The 21,614-nt window shown below is 37.5% G+C and overlaps 1 protein-coding gene across 4 annotated transcripts in view; it reads right to left on the bottom strand.

Moving 5' to 3' along the window:
* The window catches only part of KIDINS220 (kinase D interacting substrate 220), an 83,083-nt gene that overhangs the window by 15,515 nt on the left and 45,954 nt on the right, over window positions 1–21,614 (bottom strand). For all 4 annotated transcript variants that reach the window (XM_064448005.1, XM_064448002.1, XM_064448004.1 and 1 more), the window contains 2 exons: window positions 5,288–5,466; window positions 3,675–3,901 (listed from right to left, as the gene is read on the bottom strand). In XM_064448005.1, the coding sequence (XP_064304075.1) occupies window positions 3,675–3,901; window positions 5,288–5,466 (406 nt within the window). The remainder of the gene's footprint in view (window positions 1–3,674; window positions 3,902–5,287; window positions 5,467–21,614) is intronic.

The following is a 21,614-nucleotide window of genomic DNA, read 5'->3' on the forward strand; positions in this document are numbered from 1 at the left end:
TCTTCCAAATTTTAAAACCAACTGTAAAAACCTGTTCCCTGAAGTTCATGTTACCCAGTGGCATGCCACAAAACCTCTGTGTGTGTGTGTGTGTGTGTGTGTACACGAACGTGCATTTAAGAGTTATGAACCTCACAACTGGCAATGCAGTTCGGAAGTACAAACTGCTTCTCCACCAATATTGTGAAATTTTGTTTTGACCTACCCATGAATTTGAGTTAGGTTTTGAAATAAAGATTTTAATCTCCTTATCTCTTTCAAGGCAATGTAATGGAAAGAAATAGAGCCTTTAGACTTTAGGAAAGTAGAACTAGTGCTTGTTGCTTTCAATTTGTTACCCAGTTCTTAAAAAAATACACAGAAGTCTGTGTGCAATAATAATAATGGCTGTCTTACAGACTTCTGATGTTTCTATACATAATATTTTAAAAATTGTATTATCCAGCTATTTAGCAAAACAGAACATACTATTTGGTTTGTGTTTCTGCACATGACAAGATTCTGAGTAGTCTATTGCACCAAATTCAGCACAGAGTAAATAATTTTATGACTCAATGGCCAATATATGAAGGAAGAATAAAATTTGTTGAAGTATTCCACTTTGGATTTGCCTATAACGACTAAAAATCCTCTCCATTCAGAAGCAGCTGTAAATGAACTGAGACTTTAAAGTTTAACTCCTGCGTGTATCAACTACTTAGATGGCGTATGCTACAACTTTCAGTAATTTCTGGAAAATACAAATGGTCCCATATTCTTAGCTACAGGTAGTCTTTGCACACTCTTTCACTCAACTACCACACAAAAGTTCATATGCTCTTCCAACATATGAAGTGAGATGATATGCATTGTAACTATTAGTCTAAATGTGGAAGTTTGTTTTGTTTTAAATAGGTAGGAGAACCAAGACCTAGCCTTTGCCTTAAATTTATTGGTTAGTATAAGATGACTCAGAAAATTCATTGATTTAAAACTATTCAACTCTCATAAGGCACAGATTCTGTGGTATTTTCTGGAAACGAAACTCTCAAAAAAAAAAAAAGGTTCATGTTATTTCTAGAATAATTAAATGCCTCAGTTTTCCACTAACAGCTTAAACCATGTGGAAAAACCCCAAGCATGAAATGCTTAACGATCATAGCGCATTCAAGTGCCTAGCTCTCACTGCAAAGACCATCCTCTGAAACACAGCAAGCACCTGTTTGTTGGTTGCGAGTCATCAAACTACAAAGCAATGAAAAAAAATCTGTCCAATAAGGCAATTATCCCACAATTCTTTCAGAATTTCTGATTATACCTCAAGCCCACTTCAGTTACTCCACTGCTTCCCAACTGTGGGATTAATTCTCCATTATAGGCTTGAACTCTACAGACTCAGTCTTCATTTGAAGTACAGTAATACAGGTATCGTGAAAACATGAGATCAATATAAATAAACCAGTGTAGAGCTGTTTGCAGATAGCCTATAAAGCATAAGTGTGATGCTTATTCTTTTTCCAAGATATAAAAGAATTTGCTCTTCTTTCCAAAAAAAGTCTTCACGTACCATGATTTCTAGTTCCCAGCTAGGAAATCCCAATCAGACTTGCCTACTGCTCTGACCTTCCCCATAAGATACATGATCTCCACAATGATCCATGATAGGAGCGATTTTGAGAAGCTGAACTTGATTCCAACTTGTAGCCAGGCCTTTAGACAGTGATAAAAGGTACACGTCCAGCACAATCCTATACCAAGAGCCAAAGCGCCAAGTTGAAGAGCTGCTAAATGGGACTACAATTTTTCCTTTACAACTATACAGAGGGAGAATGGGGTTTTAAACCAAAAATGAATAGATTTCACCAGAAATTCAAGGTCCATAATATAGGAGCATCTAAAGAACAAAGCAGAAACATACATAATAAAAAAATTGTATTTCTTAAAACTAAACAGAGTTTTTCCAACAGCTCCAAGGCTTCTTCCTTAAGCACAAGTGAATGTTTAAAAGACAACAGGACAGGAATCATTTACTGGACAGAATAAGGCATCTATCCCCAGAATTTAGGGTGGTGTTGCATAAAATTCATGCATTCCAGAGAAGCATTTAAACCCATTGTGTTGTGTCATACAGGTATCCAAGACCACTCTCAAACTTCTACTGGAGAGAGCCTACTCTTCAGTTGCTGTTCTTTTTTTAAACACCATTCTTACAAAAACCCGAGAAGTGAAATTGAAAATGCTGAAGGAAACAGCCTTTCAGTCTAACTTTTCTACTGTTATAAGGTTCTTATCACTTATCTCAGTATGTGGTGTTCATGACAGCACCTTTATGACTCCAAAGTAATGAATATAGCTCTTTGTCAATATCTGAAGGTGTGAAATACTAAAACCAATTATTCCTTAAAGGGCAGTATAAAAACCCAGAAAGGCCAAACCGGAAGTATTTCAGTCTTCAGCAGGCAAAACAATAAGCACGCCTGTAAGCCTCTGTGAGCACTTAATACACATGAACAAATAAACTGATTGTAAAAACAGCTTATGACTCACCAATAATTGCTTCTGTAAAGCTTATTAGAGCCAAAAAGCCATACAAGTTTCAATCATATATCACCCCAATTTTTAAACCTTGTCATGTACAGTAACACAGACACAAAACCAGGGCTTCCAATTAAACACCTACTTTAACAAAACTGAGCTAAGTATCAGCACAAAGATTCACATGACAAGCATTTATCAGTGTTGGACTACTTCAAAGTATATGTCATTTTAAGTTATTTTCAACAAAACAGTACATCGTCACTGTATTGAGGGTATATAAGAATAATTTTAGAACAGATAACTTTAAAAGTTCTGTGCTACAGCAGTCTTTTCTGCCTTGGTTAAAAAGCACTGATTTAGGAATAACTCAATTTTCTTTCCAGCTTATTTGCTTAAACATGTACCTACGGTCAAATACACTTAAAGTTGAGGCCATTTCCTGTGCATAGAAGTAAGCTATGACTTATATCAGCTTTCTACTTTTTTCCCCCCTGATGATACTGCCAAAAAAAAGTAAAATATGAAGTTTAAAAATACTGAATACATCCCACAAAAATAGAAAGTTTAGACTTGATCAAACAATAAAGTACTTCATTCAATTTTCAAGTGAGCCATGCCCAGGACTATGTTTTCTGATGCCCATAAATAGCTCAAAACCATATGTTTTATGCAATTTATGTTACTTCCTTTAAATTAGTGCAACACCGATTTAGGGAAAAGATCCCAGAATAACTTTAAAAAGAGACAAAAGGGAAGACAGACATACGTTCTTGTGATGTAACTCCCAACTTGAGCTTCTGTATGTTTTAACCAAAGTCACCAAGAGAAAGCCGGGATCCCTTCCAATGTCTGTCAGCAAGTTTGTGAACGCTTGAGCATAGTTTACCCCACAAAAATAAAAAAGATCCCTGCAATATCCTACAATCGAGCAGTGTCTCAAAATTATTTAACCTTTTTTCCCCCTTGTGTAATTTGCTTTTCTGATGCAATTTACCAGATTTCTACAGTGACTGAACACTACTGTGAAATTTACCAACTTTTGGACCTTTTGCAATTCCTAAATAAAATTTGCACAGGTCTTTTAACATTTTATAGATGACATCTGCAATATTACCAGATAAAATCAGAAGAATGTTAACTGGTTCTCGATTATTTACCCGATTGTAAAATGGATGTTGAGGTCCTGTCATACCACTATAGTAACTGCTATGAGGTTGCGGTGATAAAACTCCGCTGTTGAAAGGTCCATTGAAAGAGGTTGTAGAAGAGCAAGCGGATGAAGGCTGACTGAACAGAGATGTTGCTCTAGCAGGTGCCTCATGTAGAGGCAATGTGGGATAAGGAAGTCCTCCAATATTCATTTGATCCCTTGCAGCGCGAACATCTGAAAAAAAAAAAAAGGTAAAAAAGAATGAGATTTTGCTTGAAATATTTGAAAAAGTTTTTATTTGTTTGCCAATTCATTACAGTACATTTTTGTGTATTTAAATCCAATCAGAACTCATCAAGTAGACTGTCAAAAGTCACTTTCAACTGCATTTGGTTGATTTCTCTTGACGTTCACATATATACAAGAGTCTTTAGGAAAGTTAGGACAATTTATTGCATAAATTTATGCATCACATTTAATGCCTTTAAACATTCTCTCTCAGAGAGAACAAGTTACAAATCCCAACCCAAATGGGAAAAAATGCAGGAACACATCTTGCCAAGTATGCCTCTGGTGGTAAGTATGTATGCTGTGATAGTCAGACCCGTCCTGTTTCTGAAGAGATTAATGAGACTGAGCTTGTGAACAAAGTTAGGCCATCCTACTGCAGCTCTCAAGTGCAGAGAAGGAAGTTGGAAAAAAGTAAAACCAAAACCGGTTCCACCTGAGGACTGAAGAAAAGCGTCATGACAGAAAAGACAGGCAAAGAGAACTATTAATAGCTGAATGCAGTTCCCACCACCTAGAATATTTTCTATAATACCAAAGACTCATAAGGATCCTATTTTAAATTTTCAAGGTTCTGGTTTTGTTGAAAGCTTTAGCATCTCTTAACAGGTGGAAACGTTAGGATGCCTTAGCCTTACTCCAGAGCCAACAGCGCTCCCTAAGACTAGACAAGAAGTGCCATACCCTGTGTCACATCAATCCACAGCAGCAGTGAGCAGTCAGAATATTTAATGCTGAGCAGAGTGTTTCTGCAGAACAGAACATATCCAAACCTGGCTGCATTTTTTGAGACTACAAGCAAGAAAAGACAACTGCTTAACAACCCCTGCTCAATAAACAATACTTGCACTAGGATGATTTTAAATACCGTACTATAGCAGACTAAAAAGTAACTCGCAGGTACCAACTGCAGAGGCATCTAATGGGATATACATCAAATGGAGGTGTTCCACTTTATTTCACTGGCTTTAGCTCTACAGGATCTTACTGACACTGTTCAAAATTCTTAACACAGATCTAGAAGTCAACTTGCATCTCTACTACTAAAACATTATTGTGTGTATTGGTTTCCTCCATCTACCAAAGCAGTCTTCAAATCAAGAGCAGAGGATTCCCCGCTCCAAAAGAGATGCTTTACTCTAGTGTGATCTGGCCTTTACAGAAAAGCTACTAAGTGAAACTGAATGGCCTGTTACTGAAGTCAAAGCAGACAATGTGAAGGTCGGATCTGAGAAACAAATCAGGATTCTGCATAACATGCAAAGTAGCTCTACCTAAAATGAAAAGAAACAATACAATTGACATTTTCCATTTATTTGAAAGGATACTCACCTGCAATGATTTCTCGAAGCTTGGGATCTAAGTTTACAGTACATGGCAAAAAGGTTCTTACATCACGTGCAACAAGAACAGGTGTTCGTGAAGACAAAAATACTTCAAAGTTCCGTATATCTCCATCGATTTCAAGTAGAGGTTCAACATCTTTAGTTGTAGGAATATTCTTTGAAATTCTGAGGGGGAGGGAATTAGATAAATCATAAACCATGCTTATTACTGTATGATTTCCATTTGCCCAGTGATATTCTAGGGTGAAATATTAGTACACTTGGACCCATTCTCCCTGTTCTCCAGCAAATGAAGAGAACCTATAAAGAGGTGCACTGTCTGCAGAAAGAACACTAACATTTTCTAATATGCAAAAAATCTCAAACTGCTAAGTGATCTAATCATAAACTTCAGAGAAATCTCAAAGAAGCCATACAGAAGACTAAAATCAGATCAGGAATTTACAGATCAGTAACGTCAAATATAAAGTAAGGGGAAGGTAACATTTGTCAACATTAACCTCAAACATCTATGTGAATTCTCAAACCCAAATCAGAAATTCTGCGGTTAAAAATCTCCTTTTAAAATGAACATTTCTTGTAAGAGGAGTGCTCTGGCATCTTAGACACTGATCAAAACCCAACTGTGTGTGATTTCATGGTCAGAAGTGGAAAAACAACTGCCTCCTTTCAAGTAATTCACCTCTAAGACCTAAAGCCACAAAGAAGAGAACAACAAACAATGAGACATGATCATCATAAGGGATGACTTGACATAGACCTGTTGAATGCTCTGTGAGCTGCTGTCACTTGCTAGAAAGAAGTTAGCATAGCACAAAGAAAGTGTAAGTTTTCACTGATTACTAGACAACTAAAGCAGCTAAGGCAACTGTCAGTGCTATTGTGGGGGAAAGGAGTGCACTGATGCATGGATGGGAAGGGAGGAAGGAGCCCTCATATACACTCAGTAACCTATCAAAGTGCAACCAAGAATCTCTTACATTAAATACACACTCGTGTCTATGAAGATGAAAGAACATAACACTTAAAACAACCTGTTTGTAACTGAATTGTAGTTTTAATACAGCTAATGAACTAAATCTACCATTAGCTGAACAATCTTACCGATTTTACAATTTGTTAGCTTTTTAAAAGCAATGATCTTATTTTATCTTTATTTTTAGATCCTCCATAAAAAGTAGAATCTTATGTACCATGGGATTATTCCAGAGACAACAGTGGCAGCTTTACACAGAACATTTAGCATTTAATATTAAGAGAAATAAAACAACTGAAGATCAATGCTAGATGCTTGAAGTAAGTGCAACTCCTTTACATTAAAAATGTCTTTTAACTGTGTGTTGATCTTTCAGTCCGATCTTTTAGGGCAGTCTTGCCCTATACTAAAACTAGAATTAACAAATTCCTATAAATTTTACCAGAAAACATATGAATGGACCATATACCTAACAGTTGGAGGATGCTGTCATACCATGCTGTCATAAGCAGTATCTACGAACAATTTCATTCACAGTGAGATGTTACTTCTACAGCATAGGAAAATGTAACAAATATAAAGCACAAAAGCAAGTGTAGTCTATGCTAACAAAAGTTCTGATCCTGCAAATCATTATGAGCAGTCGTCTGGATGGCAGTGGGATTATTCACTTTAGGGAAGTTCAACGCATGTAAGGCTTCACAGGCTCCAGCCTTAAGGAGTAAAAGGTGGTGCTTCTGCGCAAAGAGAAACCTGACACCCAGAAGTAGGTTACAGTTTCAAAGAACAGAAACAGTTTATTCTCCAACAGTGTTTAAAGAAATCGAATAGGAGCTAAAAGTGGTTCTCACCTCAAGGAGTAAATAGTCACATGAAAATGGTCATAAGGAAAAAGAAAAAAAAAAGACCACTGGCAGTATCAAAGCAAAACTTGTACACAACACAATCTGAGAAGCATATATTTTACACTAATATTTAGCTACTACTTAGGTTCTTCTATTTCTCCTTATATAAAACAACTAAACTGACTGTAAATGTGTATGTTTTTATTCAAACATCAGAACTGTAAAAAAACTAAATGCACACTTTAGTTATATATATTTACTGTGAGTGTTCTAGACAAGAGTTCAGCACCGACAAAACGAAAATGAAGTAAGTTTTTAAGGTCAGGGACTGAAGAGTTAAAGAGTGGCCTGCTTCAACACTTAAACCTTTAAAATGAAAAGCCAAAAGAGAATGTGACATAGATTTAAATAAAACACACAGCTGATGAATCACATGAAACAAATTAGCTGAATTTTAATGCCAGCTCTACTTAAGTCTGAATATGAACAGTGTTCTGAATACGATGAACAAAGCTACTGTTCAGAAGCCCGTAGCCCACTGCTGGTGTGCAGATTGAAGTCTCTATTCTAACCTCCTGAGCTCAGTGTCTTAAACTATGCCTTTGAAAGAAATATTTATGTAAATGATAATCTTTTGGCAAAGAGCCACAAAAATCGCATGTGCCTGTACTTCTCAGATAAAAAATAAAAGGTTAGTATGTAAAGCACTTTAGGAGTTACTTTTTCTAAAATATAAGCACACAGATCTAAAAATAAAGCACTGTGAACACTCTATTCTCATTTTGGGGCTAGATTTTCCTGAGACAGAAGAATTATTCTTTAAATCAGAAACACCAAAAACCATCACCGTTACAAAGTGTCTGTTTCCACAAGAAACTACTTGAATTTAAAACGAATGAGCCCAAAACAGAACATTACACTGACAGAAGATAACCTTAAAAATTCATTCCACCATTCCACACGCGTCCTTCCCACGTGCAGCTAAAATTAAAAACTGCTTTCAATGTGGACTAAATTATATTCCGACAATGATGGATTATTTCTGGCTTTTTCCTCAAATACAAAAAATTTACTACAAGTACATATAGGTACATCATCTTATCTTCCATTCAAGAGACTGTCAATTTGCTCCAACTTTTTTCTAGTTTATGTTCACCCTGCACTTCCACGACTGACTTGGGATATAACCACCATGGTCCAACAACGGGTCCAGCACTGACTGTTGCCAGCATAGCACAGATGCTAGGATGCTGGGCTATACATGACACAGCCTACCTGTTCACCACCTGCTGCAGGAGACGGTCGCCACCACAGGACATGATCTTTCACCACCCAACCAGGTGGTGGTAAAATGGCAGCAGCATCAACTACCTTCATCCACACTGAAGGCTGTGCTGTGCCCACATTCCGTGTTTGGTTAGTTATGTCAGGCCTTGAAGTATGCCAACAGGCTCTACCACCGCTTCCCCACAGCCCTGGCCAGAGGTTTCACTGCCTGTGCTCGAGGCCAGCTCAGTAACCTGGGATCAGACTGCTGCGATAACAGCTGTGGGAAGCCTCATTGGAGGCGTCTCTTGCACGATTCAAGAACTGCCTTCAAGCTCAGCCCTTGGTCCTTGCCTGAGCTACGTCTACATACTTTGCTGGTCTTGAGCTTGACTCACTGACTTGACCTCCTTGGCTTGGTGTAAAAAGTGCCTCACAGCTACAGACCACTGGGCTGTTTGCTGACCCTGCCAACTGCCACTGAACCTGCTCTGATCTTCCTGTTCGGCTACTGTGGGGCTGTACGCCTTGCTCATGAGGGCAGGGCCCTGCCTGACATGCTGTCCTCCTCAGCTCCCAGTCCGCCTTCTCTTGTGGAGCAGCTTGCCCTGCTCTTCCCAGGCAGGTGGAAGGTTGACCTCCCTGCAAGCCCTCATACACTGAAGGGCCGTTCTCCCTGCTCTTTCCAAGCCTCTCTCCCTGAAGGTGAGAACAAAGAAATTCTACAAGTTAGTCTTTGTACACCTAAGATTTTTTTTCCCCTCCTATGTGTTAAAGGAGCAAGTAACTACGTCGACAAGAATCATTTACCTTTTGCACTCCATAAAAAGCAACATACCTAATTAATTGTTATTAAACACTAAACAGAGCAACAGAATGCATGAGCATGAAGGAATGTAATGTTTTATCTTGCGTCTTTTAAATTTTTCTCTCAACACAGTTTAAGACAAAAATGTAGCTTGAAATAATGAAATAACTTCTCATTAAAAATGACACAAAATATTTCACTAAAGGTTTGGTACTAAGACAGAAAACTCGAAAATCTGTGCCACTTTGGAATACAATACGAAATTTTGATGCTTAACAGTCTGCTAATTAGAGATCCGATCTCTAATACCTAATAATAAAATACTAATAATGCTTAGCTGTGAAGTTATTTATCCTACTCTTCTCATGTCTGGTCAGCATAGTGACAGTGTAACTTTACGCCTAAGGGTGCATTTTTTATTGCTTAAAAGCTCACACACAAAACGCTCTGGAAAATTTGCAGTTCTATCAACATATCCAGGATAGTGCTGCAAATATGGTTTCAAAGGGAAATTTGCAAGAGGTTTTTTGCACATTGAAAACCAGCATTTGCTCATATACATACTTGTATAAAGTCAAGAATAAGGTCATCACTCAATACTAAAATTTAAGGGAATCAATGTTTTATCTCAGTAAAGAACAGAAAAGAGAAAGCTATAGTTTGAGATATCTAGACAAAAATTATAAACCCCTCAGTGTATATTAAGCAGTACAGAGACTTCGCTGAACAGATGCAATAGCTATTAAAAAAACCCTATTACCGTAGGTGTTCAGGAAAGCTTGCTTTCCAAAGCCGACTAACTATCCAGTTCAAGTAACAGTAGATAAAGCACCTCTTCTGAGTGTTCCTGCTTTTGATCATTTCAGAAGGAAAAACCAATTTGATCATTAAAAGACTGATACTTATTAAACTAATCTCCCACACCCAGTACCATACGCTGTCACTGAACCATATTAAAAAAGTCTATCTTTAATACAACTTTCCAGAATACACCCTACTCTAGGATTCTTTAAAATTAAAAAGCGTTAATACACTTAAACGCCTGGATTCATTCACAGTTTTGCAGTACTATTTGAATTACAGAAGGCAAAATAATAATTTTAAAAAATCAATATATTGATTATACAGACAGAAAAGCAGCAAACCAGAGTAGCACAGAAGAATCTGAAACTGCTGAAAGCTGATCTGTAAACAAAAAAGTAATAATGTCTCGTTACCTAACAAATCCAGTAAGATCACTCACACACGTGAAATACAATACTACTGTATTAATCAGGTTTTGGTATTTTCATTACTGACATCAGTTACAAAGCTATTTTATGGCTTTATGCAGGGATTCTTTTATTCAATACCTCCACCTGTACAACTTCAGAAATTCAGCAAATATTTGCATGTCCTCTAGCATTAGAAGTGGCCATGGTACATCCTATTCTCCAGTACAAGATTATTTTCTGGGGCTATGTTATGGCATACAGTTAAATATCAGGACCAAGCAAAAGGACACTTCCTCCAAAAGTCCACAGCAAACACTTCAGTCACACAAGCACGAGTCCCACTTCTCAGAGTGTCATGGTTTTAGCTGGGATAGAGTTAATTTTCGCCACTGCAGCTGGCACAGTGCTGTGCTTTGGACTTAGTATGAAAATAATGCTGATAACACACCAATGTTTTGGTTGTTGCTGGGCAGTGCTTGTACTAGTCAAGGACTTTTCCAGCTTCCCATGCTCCGCCAGGTGCACAAGAAGCCGGGAGGGGAGGGGGCACAGCTAAGAGAGCAGATTCAAACTGGCCAAAGGCATATTTCATATCATGTAATGCCATGCCCAGTATGTTAACTGGGAAGAGCTGGCTGGGGGAGGCAGGCAGCAATCGTGGCTCGGGGACCGGCAGCGTCGGTCGGCAGGTGGTGAGGGGTTGTATCGTTTCTGTTTTTTTTTTTCCTTCTTTTTTCCTTTTCCTTTTTATGATTATTATTATTATTTTAACTATGATAACGGTTCTTATCTCAACCCACAAGTTTTTTTTTTCGCTTTTGCTCTTCCAATTCTCCCCCCCTCAATCCCACAGGGGTGGGGGGAGTGAGCGAGCAGCTGTGTGGTGTTTAGTTGCCAACTGGGGCTGAACCAGAACAGTCCTTTCTGAAGCCCAATGTGGGGCAGGAAGGGTTGAGATAACAACAGTTGCTGGTCACAGCACAGACTCTGTTCTCAATATTAGTTTCTCCGATCTGCACCATGCTCTTGTATTTGCTGTGTCTGTTAAAGATTGGTTTTCGTTTTTGTGGTCTGCTGTGCCCTGCAGTGATTAGTGATGTTTTGCCTGGGAGAGATGTTTTTAAAGCATTGGCCTTGAGTGTTATTTGGTATTTGAAGTTTATATTGAAGCCGTTACTGTATGTCAGGTACCACCTCATGGATACAGCTAGCAATCATACCTCCTCCTCTGAGTGTTTTTTTATGGAGGAAATACAGAACGGCGCCTTAGCTACCATCTTCTATAATGCCTCCTCTTACAGTACAACAACTTTTCAGTATCTTGAACATCCTTGGGTAGATAATATGTATCTGTTGATATTGCTTTGGCAGATTGTTTTAGCTCTAAGGTTAATAAGCAATTTAAGAATATCATCCAGAGATCTGCCCCAAGGCTCAATAGCCATGTGTGGCAGGGTATGTAGGATAGTATGGGCAAATGTCTAAGACAGTAAGGACCCCCAGTGTCTTGGGATTTCACCCCTGAGCAAGTGCAGAATCCTGAAAAATTAGAGAATATTTGGAGGAAGTACGCTGTCACCCTGGCAATCCCTGTGAACCACAACACAGAGTAAGTCAAAGACTAATCCATTAATCTGTTGTAAATGCTACCCAGAAATGGAAGGCAAAAAGGTAAAATTGCTACACTACCTTAAGAGGTTAGTAACCAAAATGCAGCTAGGATCAAATACATACCAAATAACCAGTCAGCCAGGACCAACGACATATTATTTCATTATACAGCATTTGGATTACCTGATCTGTTCCTCATCTTGCCTTTCTGAAGCAGCTTCTTATGACAGAGTTGATTTAGTGAGGCAAATTTATTGTATGGGCATATGAGCAAGTTGTTGCAATGAATACTAGAGCACCGGCTTCCGAAGAACTTGACATCCCATGCTACTCAGTCATAGTGTTTAACAGCAATATGAGACACAAGTCTTTTCTGAATATAAAACAAGTATTTTGCCTCCTCTGTTTTCCTGAGAGATAGATTACATCACACTGATTGTGGGGTAAGAGCCAGAATATGGGCCACCAGCAGTATCTAGCTGAGATGCACATTTCCAGCTTACCATCTTAACTATGTCTTCCCATGTTCTCAGGGTTTGCATAAACATTCTAGTTTTGACAAAAACATTCAGCAGACACAAAAAGCCATCAACACCTATTTTATTTCTCTGTTTTATCAATTCCCTCAAAATTACAAAAGTCTCAGACTTACACAGGTTAAAAATAAAAGTCTTCTTTCCTGAAATTGTTTATAGTGTTGCTAAAACTAAGGCTTCTGTATTCTACCCTAAACTAATATCAGTCTGCTTGAAGGGATCTGCAATATACACAGGAGCATTTTTGAGAGATGTCATTAGTGCACATTAACTATATACTGTAAGCCTTTATCTTAAAGTATTTTAGAAATATGACTTATTACTCTATATTACAAAGGTAACTAAAAAAAGCTAAAAATACTCCTCTGACTTGTTCTGATTAGCCTTCCCTCCAGTCCTTTTTCCCTCCCTATTAACTTTTTGTCTGAATTTCCTTCTTACTCGCTGAGTCCTCTGGTACTCTACCTCTCTTTTACACCTTGCCTCATGTAAGACTACTTAGTAGACAGTTTGGGCAACAACCACCTACTACTCAACTGGTGTGCAGCCTTTTAACACTGAGACCACATTATTAGCACAGTAAGAAACACAACAACTTTATCTGCTCTGTGTTTTAAGTAGGAGGCAATAAAAGGGAACTGAAAACAAAAAGCAGGTTAAGTATTTAGAAGTAATGCCTCACTGTGAGGTCTAGAAGAATATTAAATTGTCTGCTTAAAGGAAGTGATTTATTTAAACCCAGCCTGGGCAAGAGATGATTGCAGAGAACATTGTAACCAGAGTGATGAATGTGGCACCTTCCATAGCTTTTTCATTTTTAATTTCTATAATCACAAAAAAGCTACACTTCTTAAATTAATACATCAATAGATTTTATACAACTTGCAAATCTTTCAAAAGTTAATTTCACCCTTTTTATTAAAAAGTATTTAAACAGTGTCAAAACTGGAATTAACATAATAACCCTCCAAAAAAGTTACATTTCAAATGATCTTGCTCAATTTTAACATTGCTAGAGATTTGCTGAAAACATGTAACAGTTTTTTAAAAGAATAATTTAATAGATACTTGTCTAAAGCTCTGTAATGAAAAAGTAGACAGATAATGCTTATCTTCAGGTTTTTATTTTATTTCTTTTCTTCTTACTTATGTATATTAACAAAAAACCCTCAAATGATTTAGACAAAAGCTCTTAGCTCAACACATAATTGCAACAAAATTACAATAATTGTACCAATTAAAATAATCCTGAATGAACAGTTTGTCATCTTAATGTTCCAATGGTTTATAGAAGGATCTACTTAATTAGCTGAAATTGCTTTCCAATGTTAGTATCAAATGTCATTTGTTAAAAGTTGAACGATTTCGAAAATAATTTAACAAAGCAATTCTACAAAACACCAAGAACCAACATTTTCTTTTCAGCTGAATAAAGCAAGCAGATGTGTCATCAAATTGCTATAAAAATAAATGAGCCTTTATATGTGAAAAAATAAATTTTACTACTAGTGCTATACTATATACTATTTTCTCTTTTTTTATGAAATCAATTTCTTTAATAAAATAATTTCATATCATTTATATCTTGGTGGTATTTTTAGTATGCTGTAAATACACTCCCTTAAATTGAAGTAGTAAGCAATGAACTAGAAATATGCAACTGTATGTGAAACAGAAAAATATTTTAACCTGCCTAAGTGATTTCCTAATTTGAATCACATGGACACATCAAACAAAAGATCTGAACTTATCAGTAAAACATAGCACCAGTGAAACCATGCTTTAGAACTCCAAACCTACAGTAATCAACTGCTGGTCTACTTAAAACTAAATTAGTTTTTACCAGTTTAATCTGAGGAAAAAGGAAAAAAAAGAAACAGAGGATGTGTTGTCCAGAAACCTGAAATTAAGCATTTCTCTGGTTACCATCACTAGCGATAACTATTGCTGTGGTTGCTTCCAAAAAGGGGAAACACCAGCAAAAAGACTGCAAAAAAAGCAAGTAAAATCATATACCAGTGCTGAAATTGGAAAGACAACATCTAGAACTGCAGAAAAGAAGAAACACCAATGCTTTCCATTATTGATAATTCAGAGCAACTGTCTTCCACAAATCATCCCTTAGAATGGTGTAAGAGTTGTCAAAGGATTAAAAAAAGGTAGTAAATAAGCTACAGCTGGCTTAGATCCTTAAGTCACACACACACAAAAAAAAACCTGAATAAAAGAAAGCTATTATGTTATTCTTTCAAATTTGGTGTGTCTTCCTTTGGCACATCATTTTGCCATCCAATTTGACATCCATGGTAGGTAGGCATATATACATACGTGCACAAATACTTCATTACAAAGGTTAAATTAAGCCCAAGTGATGGATGAATTATATGTTGCTAAGTTTTAAATAATGTTTACTTACAACTCTGAGGAAAGCACAACCATTTTCTCATCCTGGAAGATATATATGTTTTTTAAAACTCAAAGATTTAAGATTCTTGATTTCCATAGTTTCCTTCGGCTTCCCAAAAAGCATGTTTACAAGATTAAGTAAAGGTGGAGATCCTAATCTGAACAGACGGCTCATGAGAGTTTCTTCTATCTTGAGCCAAGCTCTCATTTTCTAATATTTCAAATGAGTACATAAGATAGTCACGTCACAGAAATTCAGGGACCAGCAACTATTTGCTGATATCCTCATAAAGAATTTATAAGCCCTGTCTTAATACCCCAGTTTGAGCAAAGCCTGGGCAAAGAATGACAGGTAAGACTGTCCCTCATGACATCAAGCATGACAAGCAGACTAACAACCAAAACAGCCCATAGAAAGAACTTGAACAGAAGGTTGTGTGAATACCTGAATTCTGTATCATTAAACGAATTGTAAATTCAGTTCTGGGGACAAGCATTCTCCTCTCCCCATTATCTTTAAGTACTGAGACAGCGAGTCGTGGCCTCTCTTACGACTATCTCCCTAGATACACCAGCCTTACATTTCTCACAGTTTCAGAGGCAACAGCCAGAATTATATTCAGAAAGATATGGAATCTAGATCCTAACGCCGTGAGAGAGAACAAAATACTTACAATGGATCTACCAAATTCCTGCGTGAATGTTCTGCCCCAGTGGTATTCAGTCATGACTATGAAGAAATCATCATGGATTATCATCAACTTTATACTGACTTTTTTTTCCGACGGGCCCTCTGTAACAGGTAGGTCATTAAATTGCCCTGGAAGCCTGCAGTGCATGCCCTGCCATTTTCGTTTCAAAGGCCAACTCAAACTTTACTGCCATGCCCATGTCTGCCCGGACAACTCATCATGCTCACCAGGACCAGAAGATTCCTGCAACTTGTTATACAGCCTGCCCCTGCACTTGGTGTAACTAATTTAAACACATCTATCTCCATATTAAAGTAGCCTTTGCTGCTGTGTTTTGTGCTAAACCTAATCTTTTCCTCCTGCTGGAAACATGCTCAAACCATGTCCAGGCTTTTTAAGGGCTTCAGCTACTGACTCTCAAGGGTCTTGGATAGGCTCTAGATGCAAGGTAAGCACCACGAGACTCAACTTAGGCCTCACATTCTCAATTCCAGGCATTCACACTAGCAGAACTGTAGATGTTGCAGGAACTTCAGGGGTAAAAATTCAGACATCCCTAGTTTTTCAAGTGTTTACAAGTTTAGTCAGTCGTTTTCTGAATTGCATTCTTGAACTCAAGGGGCATATACATGCCTGAAGTTTCACTTTCAACAGTATACACCTTAACACATGGAATAGACTTCATCAGCGAAGACAGTCCAGCTTCTCACAGCTTCCAGCTTCTCACAGCTTCAAGTGACAGGCTGGCAAATCTGCCATATCTTCAAGAGAACTGGTTATCTCATAGATGCAGAAACCCTTCCTAACACCTTCAGATTTCAGAAGGCCAAAGGCCTACAGGCAAGAGGGTTACAAAATTACTTCAGTGACTTCTATGAACATCTTCCAATAGACAAAGTGCTGTAGACTTTGGTTTCTGCCATGATAGGAAGGATATGAATAGATGAAATGTACTCAGCAGATTATCTCATTTAGTGAGTAAAGTTAATGAGGAAAGGGACTGAGAAGATGTTCCCTCCCATACAATCAGCTTTAACAGCATGATTTTTAATCAACAAGATGGCAATATCAAACCACTGTCATCTACAGCCTTAAGCAGTAGGAAATATCAAGAAACAAAGTAAGATAACTAAAACTCAGAGCCTCAACTGAAATGAGAAACTCAGGCCTTGGGGGAAAATAAATGACTCAAATGTCTTAGACTGAGGAGACTTGAAAAATCACAGAAAGAGAGGAGAAAGTATTAAAGCAAAGCTGGGACTCCTCACTGCATGAGAAATTGGACAGTGACGATATTCACAACAAAATCTGAATGAGACTTGGGCTCTCATCCTCTTTTAAGATCTTTTCTTCTTTGTACAGCCTTTTTGAAATGTGATGGCTGGAATCTCATAGTGTTTAGAATTTACATACATCACAGATTTGTATAATGCAAGACCTTCCTGCTTTCCATTGCTTTGCTAATAACTCCTAAAGCCACTGCTCCATTTTCTGACTGTTGCTGAGCACTGAACATATCTTTCAGAGAAATCAGCAATTATTTGTGAATTTCTTCCCTCAATGCAGATTTTCAGCCCATTACTACATTAGCAGGACTACAGATGAGATTATTTTCCTCAGTATGTTATGATATCTATATCCACAATGACTTTAATCTGCTATTTGCTCACAGCCACTTCCACAACCCTCTGTGAAACAGCTGCCTTGGCTATATCCCCACATTGCACCTTCTCCCCCTGCCAGACCATTTACAGATATGGCAAGGAGCGCAACTATTATCTTTGGAAACTTTACATGCAAGTCTCACGAGACTCTTATTCCTATCTTTCACTCCCTCCTTTTGTATTCCTGAGGGTATCTTGCCTGTTATTAACTTAACTTTTAATACATTTAAATTTTCTTCAATCAAGATCTTGCCTAAGATTTCTTAAATTTCAAAAATGTTACATTGCCTTCTTCACATGTTCATTGACTCTGTTGAGAATTGAGTTTCTTGAAACAAATCTCTCTCTCCAGAGAGCCAGTAACTTTTCCCAGTATATCATTTATTTAGATCTGGCACTGACATTCATTCTGGTGTCATGGAGCTTTCCTTTAGTCTTCACAAGAGAGCATATTCCCACAGCTGGCTAATTTACAAGTCTGAGAAGTATCAGTTGCAAACACTCAACAGAAACTTGTTTTAATCTGACAAGTTAATTCTCTTACAACTTCATTTACAGAAAGTCCATGTATTTTATTCCACCTCAGGGCTTTAAAAATTTGCTTTTTGCAGCTTCTGCAAGCCCTTTTGGCATTACACAAAACTGACATTAGGAAGACTCTTTACAGCAACACGGAGAACACAGCACAATGTAAATGTACGGGGATATTAACTGTATGTCACAATTATAAATAGAATGGTAAAAATAATTAAAGTAGACCAGGATGGAGAGGTAGGTAATGACTACAGTGGGCTTGACCACAGAACAATCAAAACTTGATAGGGAACACAATGAACAAGAAATCAGAATTAGGAGCTTAGCCTGGCAAGGACAGAGACTACATGAAAATCCTGACGATGAGAGATGACTTGAAAAGGCAACACAAACCCAAAGGAGTAAATACTGGTACTAATACAGTACACCAACTAGAAAGCTAAACCAAGCAAGGGTCCAAACAAGCAAAGAGTGAGGCTGGAAGTGAGAGGATTGAAATGAGATAATACAGCAAGTCAATTTCGGGAAATAAAAAGAGCACAGACATTTTTCTCCAGAATATGGACCAAAAGCCAAAAATGCAGACGCAGCATTTTTTGTTTTCAAAATTTGACACAATTACAAAGCACAGGCTTGTTCCCCTCTACAGATGAATTACAACTTAGCGTCTCCACCTGTTACTGTGAAGATTTTTCACAGAGCTGTGCCTGTGTCACAAACTGAAGCCCAATTTTATTTTGTGGTTTTGGTGTTTGGTTTAGTTTTTTTTTTTTAAGAGACCCTGGAAAAAAGTTGCCAATATAACATTCAATAGGTTTTCCCATCTCTGCATAGAACAATAAAGATACAGTACTCCTGACAGAACTGGTTTCATACTCATCAATGTAGCCTTCTGTATCCATCACACTATCTATAGAAAAGCAGTCGGCAAATTACTTTCCCCAACAATCCCGTACAACAAGAATCTATTCGTTAGCTTTTTTTCTTTGTTTGTTTTTAATAACAAATGGAAGCAGAGATATAGGTATATTTATTAACCAAACTGAGATATCCGATTTTTTTGAGTACCCCACCTACTGAAAGCAGAGCTCCCACTAGCTTCATATATAGCTCTGTACACTGAGCACTTACTTATCTCAGCTTACAGAGCCATAAGCTATATACCACCTCCTAATAGAGGCACAAGTACTGTCACGTGGAAAGGTACGACAGAGGTGACTTGTCCAGCATCACACAAACTCTGACGAGTAGTTCTAGAGAAGCTTTCAGTTGTCTGTCTTTAGTTTTCCTGTTGCATTCTTTTCAACTACAACAGATAGCACCGAGATGTGACAAAAAACGGTACTCCCCTTTACTACACAGCCTGTCTACCCAGGATATTATAAGACAGTAATCTTATGGGGGCAAAATAGCATATGATCACATAAAACATACATCATAATGCATACACAGAGGAGAATTAACTGCAGACTATTTTTATTCTTTTATTTCTTAATGCTTGACTACTTGATTCTTTTCGTTTTCCTATACTTTTTGTACGTTGTGAAGGTATTGCTTATTCTTTGAAATACTGAAAAACAAAACATCTAGTGAAAAAGATCACTAGCGTTAAATATAAATACAGAATATGCTGAGACACACAAGTGAACAGAAGCCATCAGAGCTATGCTGGACGGACATTCTGCTAGTGCCACCTGCCGGCACAGCACTACGATACACACAGGTACCACGTTTAACTTGCACTGAATCACACTTCCTACAGCATCAGCTGTATTGATCGTAGAGAGCTGGTCATAATCTGTCTCCAAAGATACAGCAGTAAAACAGCATAGGTGTTACTATCGCTTGTCATACCCTCTGTGCACACACAAATTACCGGCTGTAACTCTTCAGGTGAAGGTATCCAACAGATCTATCCGTTGTGTTAACCCTCTGCCCCACGCACAGTCTGCAGCTAATAGGCAGGCAATGAGGAGTTCTCGCTGCAACAGAATCCTAGTGATTCACAAGCTTTTTAACTCATGATATTTTAGAAGTTGGAAAAGTAACTATGATATCAAAGAGTTCTCCTTATGTGGAACTCCTACACTTAACACAGAACCTACAAGACTCCTTTCATTCAAGGGAGATGTCCAAGGGAGATGTCCAAGCAAGTGCCTCACCCCACATACTTAAGAGTTCAGAAATGCAGCAAAACCAAAGAAGAATTTGCACTGTCAAAATAAAAATCAGTTTGACACAAATTTTTCAATACTAGGAAAATTATATTCTTGCTCCTATTATAAAACACCAAAATATTTTTTAAAATCCTTGTAGAATAAAAGGCATGGAAGAAGTAACAAACTCAGTACAGGAACAGAAGCTGTGAAAGTATCAAAATCTGGTATCTATTAATGAGACTTCAAATGGGAAAGCTACTTTATAAACTAGAAAACCTTAGAAACTGAAGTTTTAAAAGAGGAACTAAAGTAAATACTCTACTCTAGAAACAGATATTCAAGCCAAGTGACTTCAAACAGTTGTAGATAAAAAGAGTAACAATTACATCAAAAAGATTATTTTGGATAAAACAGAATTTTTAGAGCATTAGATTAGCCCAGAGAAGAGTTCACGGACCTTTACATATTCAGCATACAGTAAAGATGATCACGCAAATCACCAGACAGGTGAGAGTGAGCTTTGAAGCTACATTAGTAGAGTTGTATACTTAGTTCCTTATAGAGATTCAACAGAAGTGGCTGAGAGAGACATCAACTCTCTTCCTGAGCATGCGGCAATGTTATTATTGCAAACCTTTTCTTTTTATCATTAAGTAGCCACAGAAACTCAGTCTTGTAGCTTTACCATTTTCATATCAAACAATCCTGTTGGTATTTTTTGCTAAAGAGAGAATCCTGAATGTTGGTTCTGTTTTCCCTTTCCTTGTTTTCCTGGTATTGCAGGTAGAATACAAACAGCTTTACTTAAAAGATGATCATCACCTTCCCTTTTCCAATATATGGTACAGGGTTCTTTACTGTTTCTTCACATTACAGATCCTAGTTTTAGACACCTCAAATTTATTTATATGTTTATGACTGTCATTTATGAATTGGCACTCTGCTCAAGTGGCTATACTACTTTCAAACACAACCTGCATAGCAAGAGGCAAAACAGCACAGCAGGAGTCATGAATCTCCTCCACACCTGAACTAATAAACCCTGCCACACTCTAGTTGGCACCGAGTATCATCAGTTCAAGTGTCTGCACTAACAACAAACAATCCAGAACCCAAATAAGTCATTCACATTCAATTGTCATTGTCCTTTCCTTCTCCTCATGTCGGTTTACTAGATTTAATGTTAGTTTATACTGGAATTAGCAGTACCCATTTACGAGAACAATTCAGGTCTCTAATACCTCCTTTGGTTTGTCAGAAAACATTGTTACATTTTGAAGATAGCTTTGGACCTTGATTACTCCAGAGTGATTTTTTACTATCAATGCTAATAAAAAGACCGTAATGAGTTTGTTGGATAAATACTGAAAATATAAAATCATGAAACATGCTGTACGGCAAATCTAAATAACGAGAAGTTAGAAATGTCTACAGCAAGACTACTGGAAAGCATGACAGGAGAGGGAATCCCTGATGATTCTGAATTTTTTGTACTTACCTGATCACATAAACATTAGTGATACTAGCCGCATGAACCCACAATGGAGAGGTGGGTTCCCATTACTTTATCTACGAATTCACGGGTATCTTACACGCATAGAG

Source organism: Phalacrocorax carbo, chromosome 3 (assembly GCF_963921805.1).
Source record: "Phalacrocorax carbo chromosome 3, bPhaCar2.1, whole genome shotgun sequence".
Classification (NCBI taxonomy): Eukaryota; Metazoa; Chordata; class Aves; order Suliformes; family Phalacrocoracidae; genus Phalacrocorax; species Phalacrocorax carbo.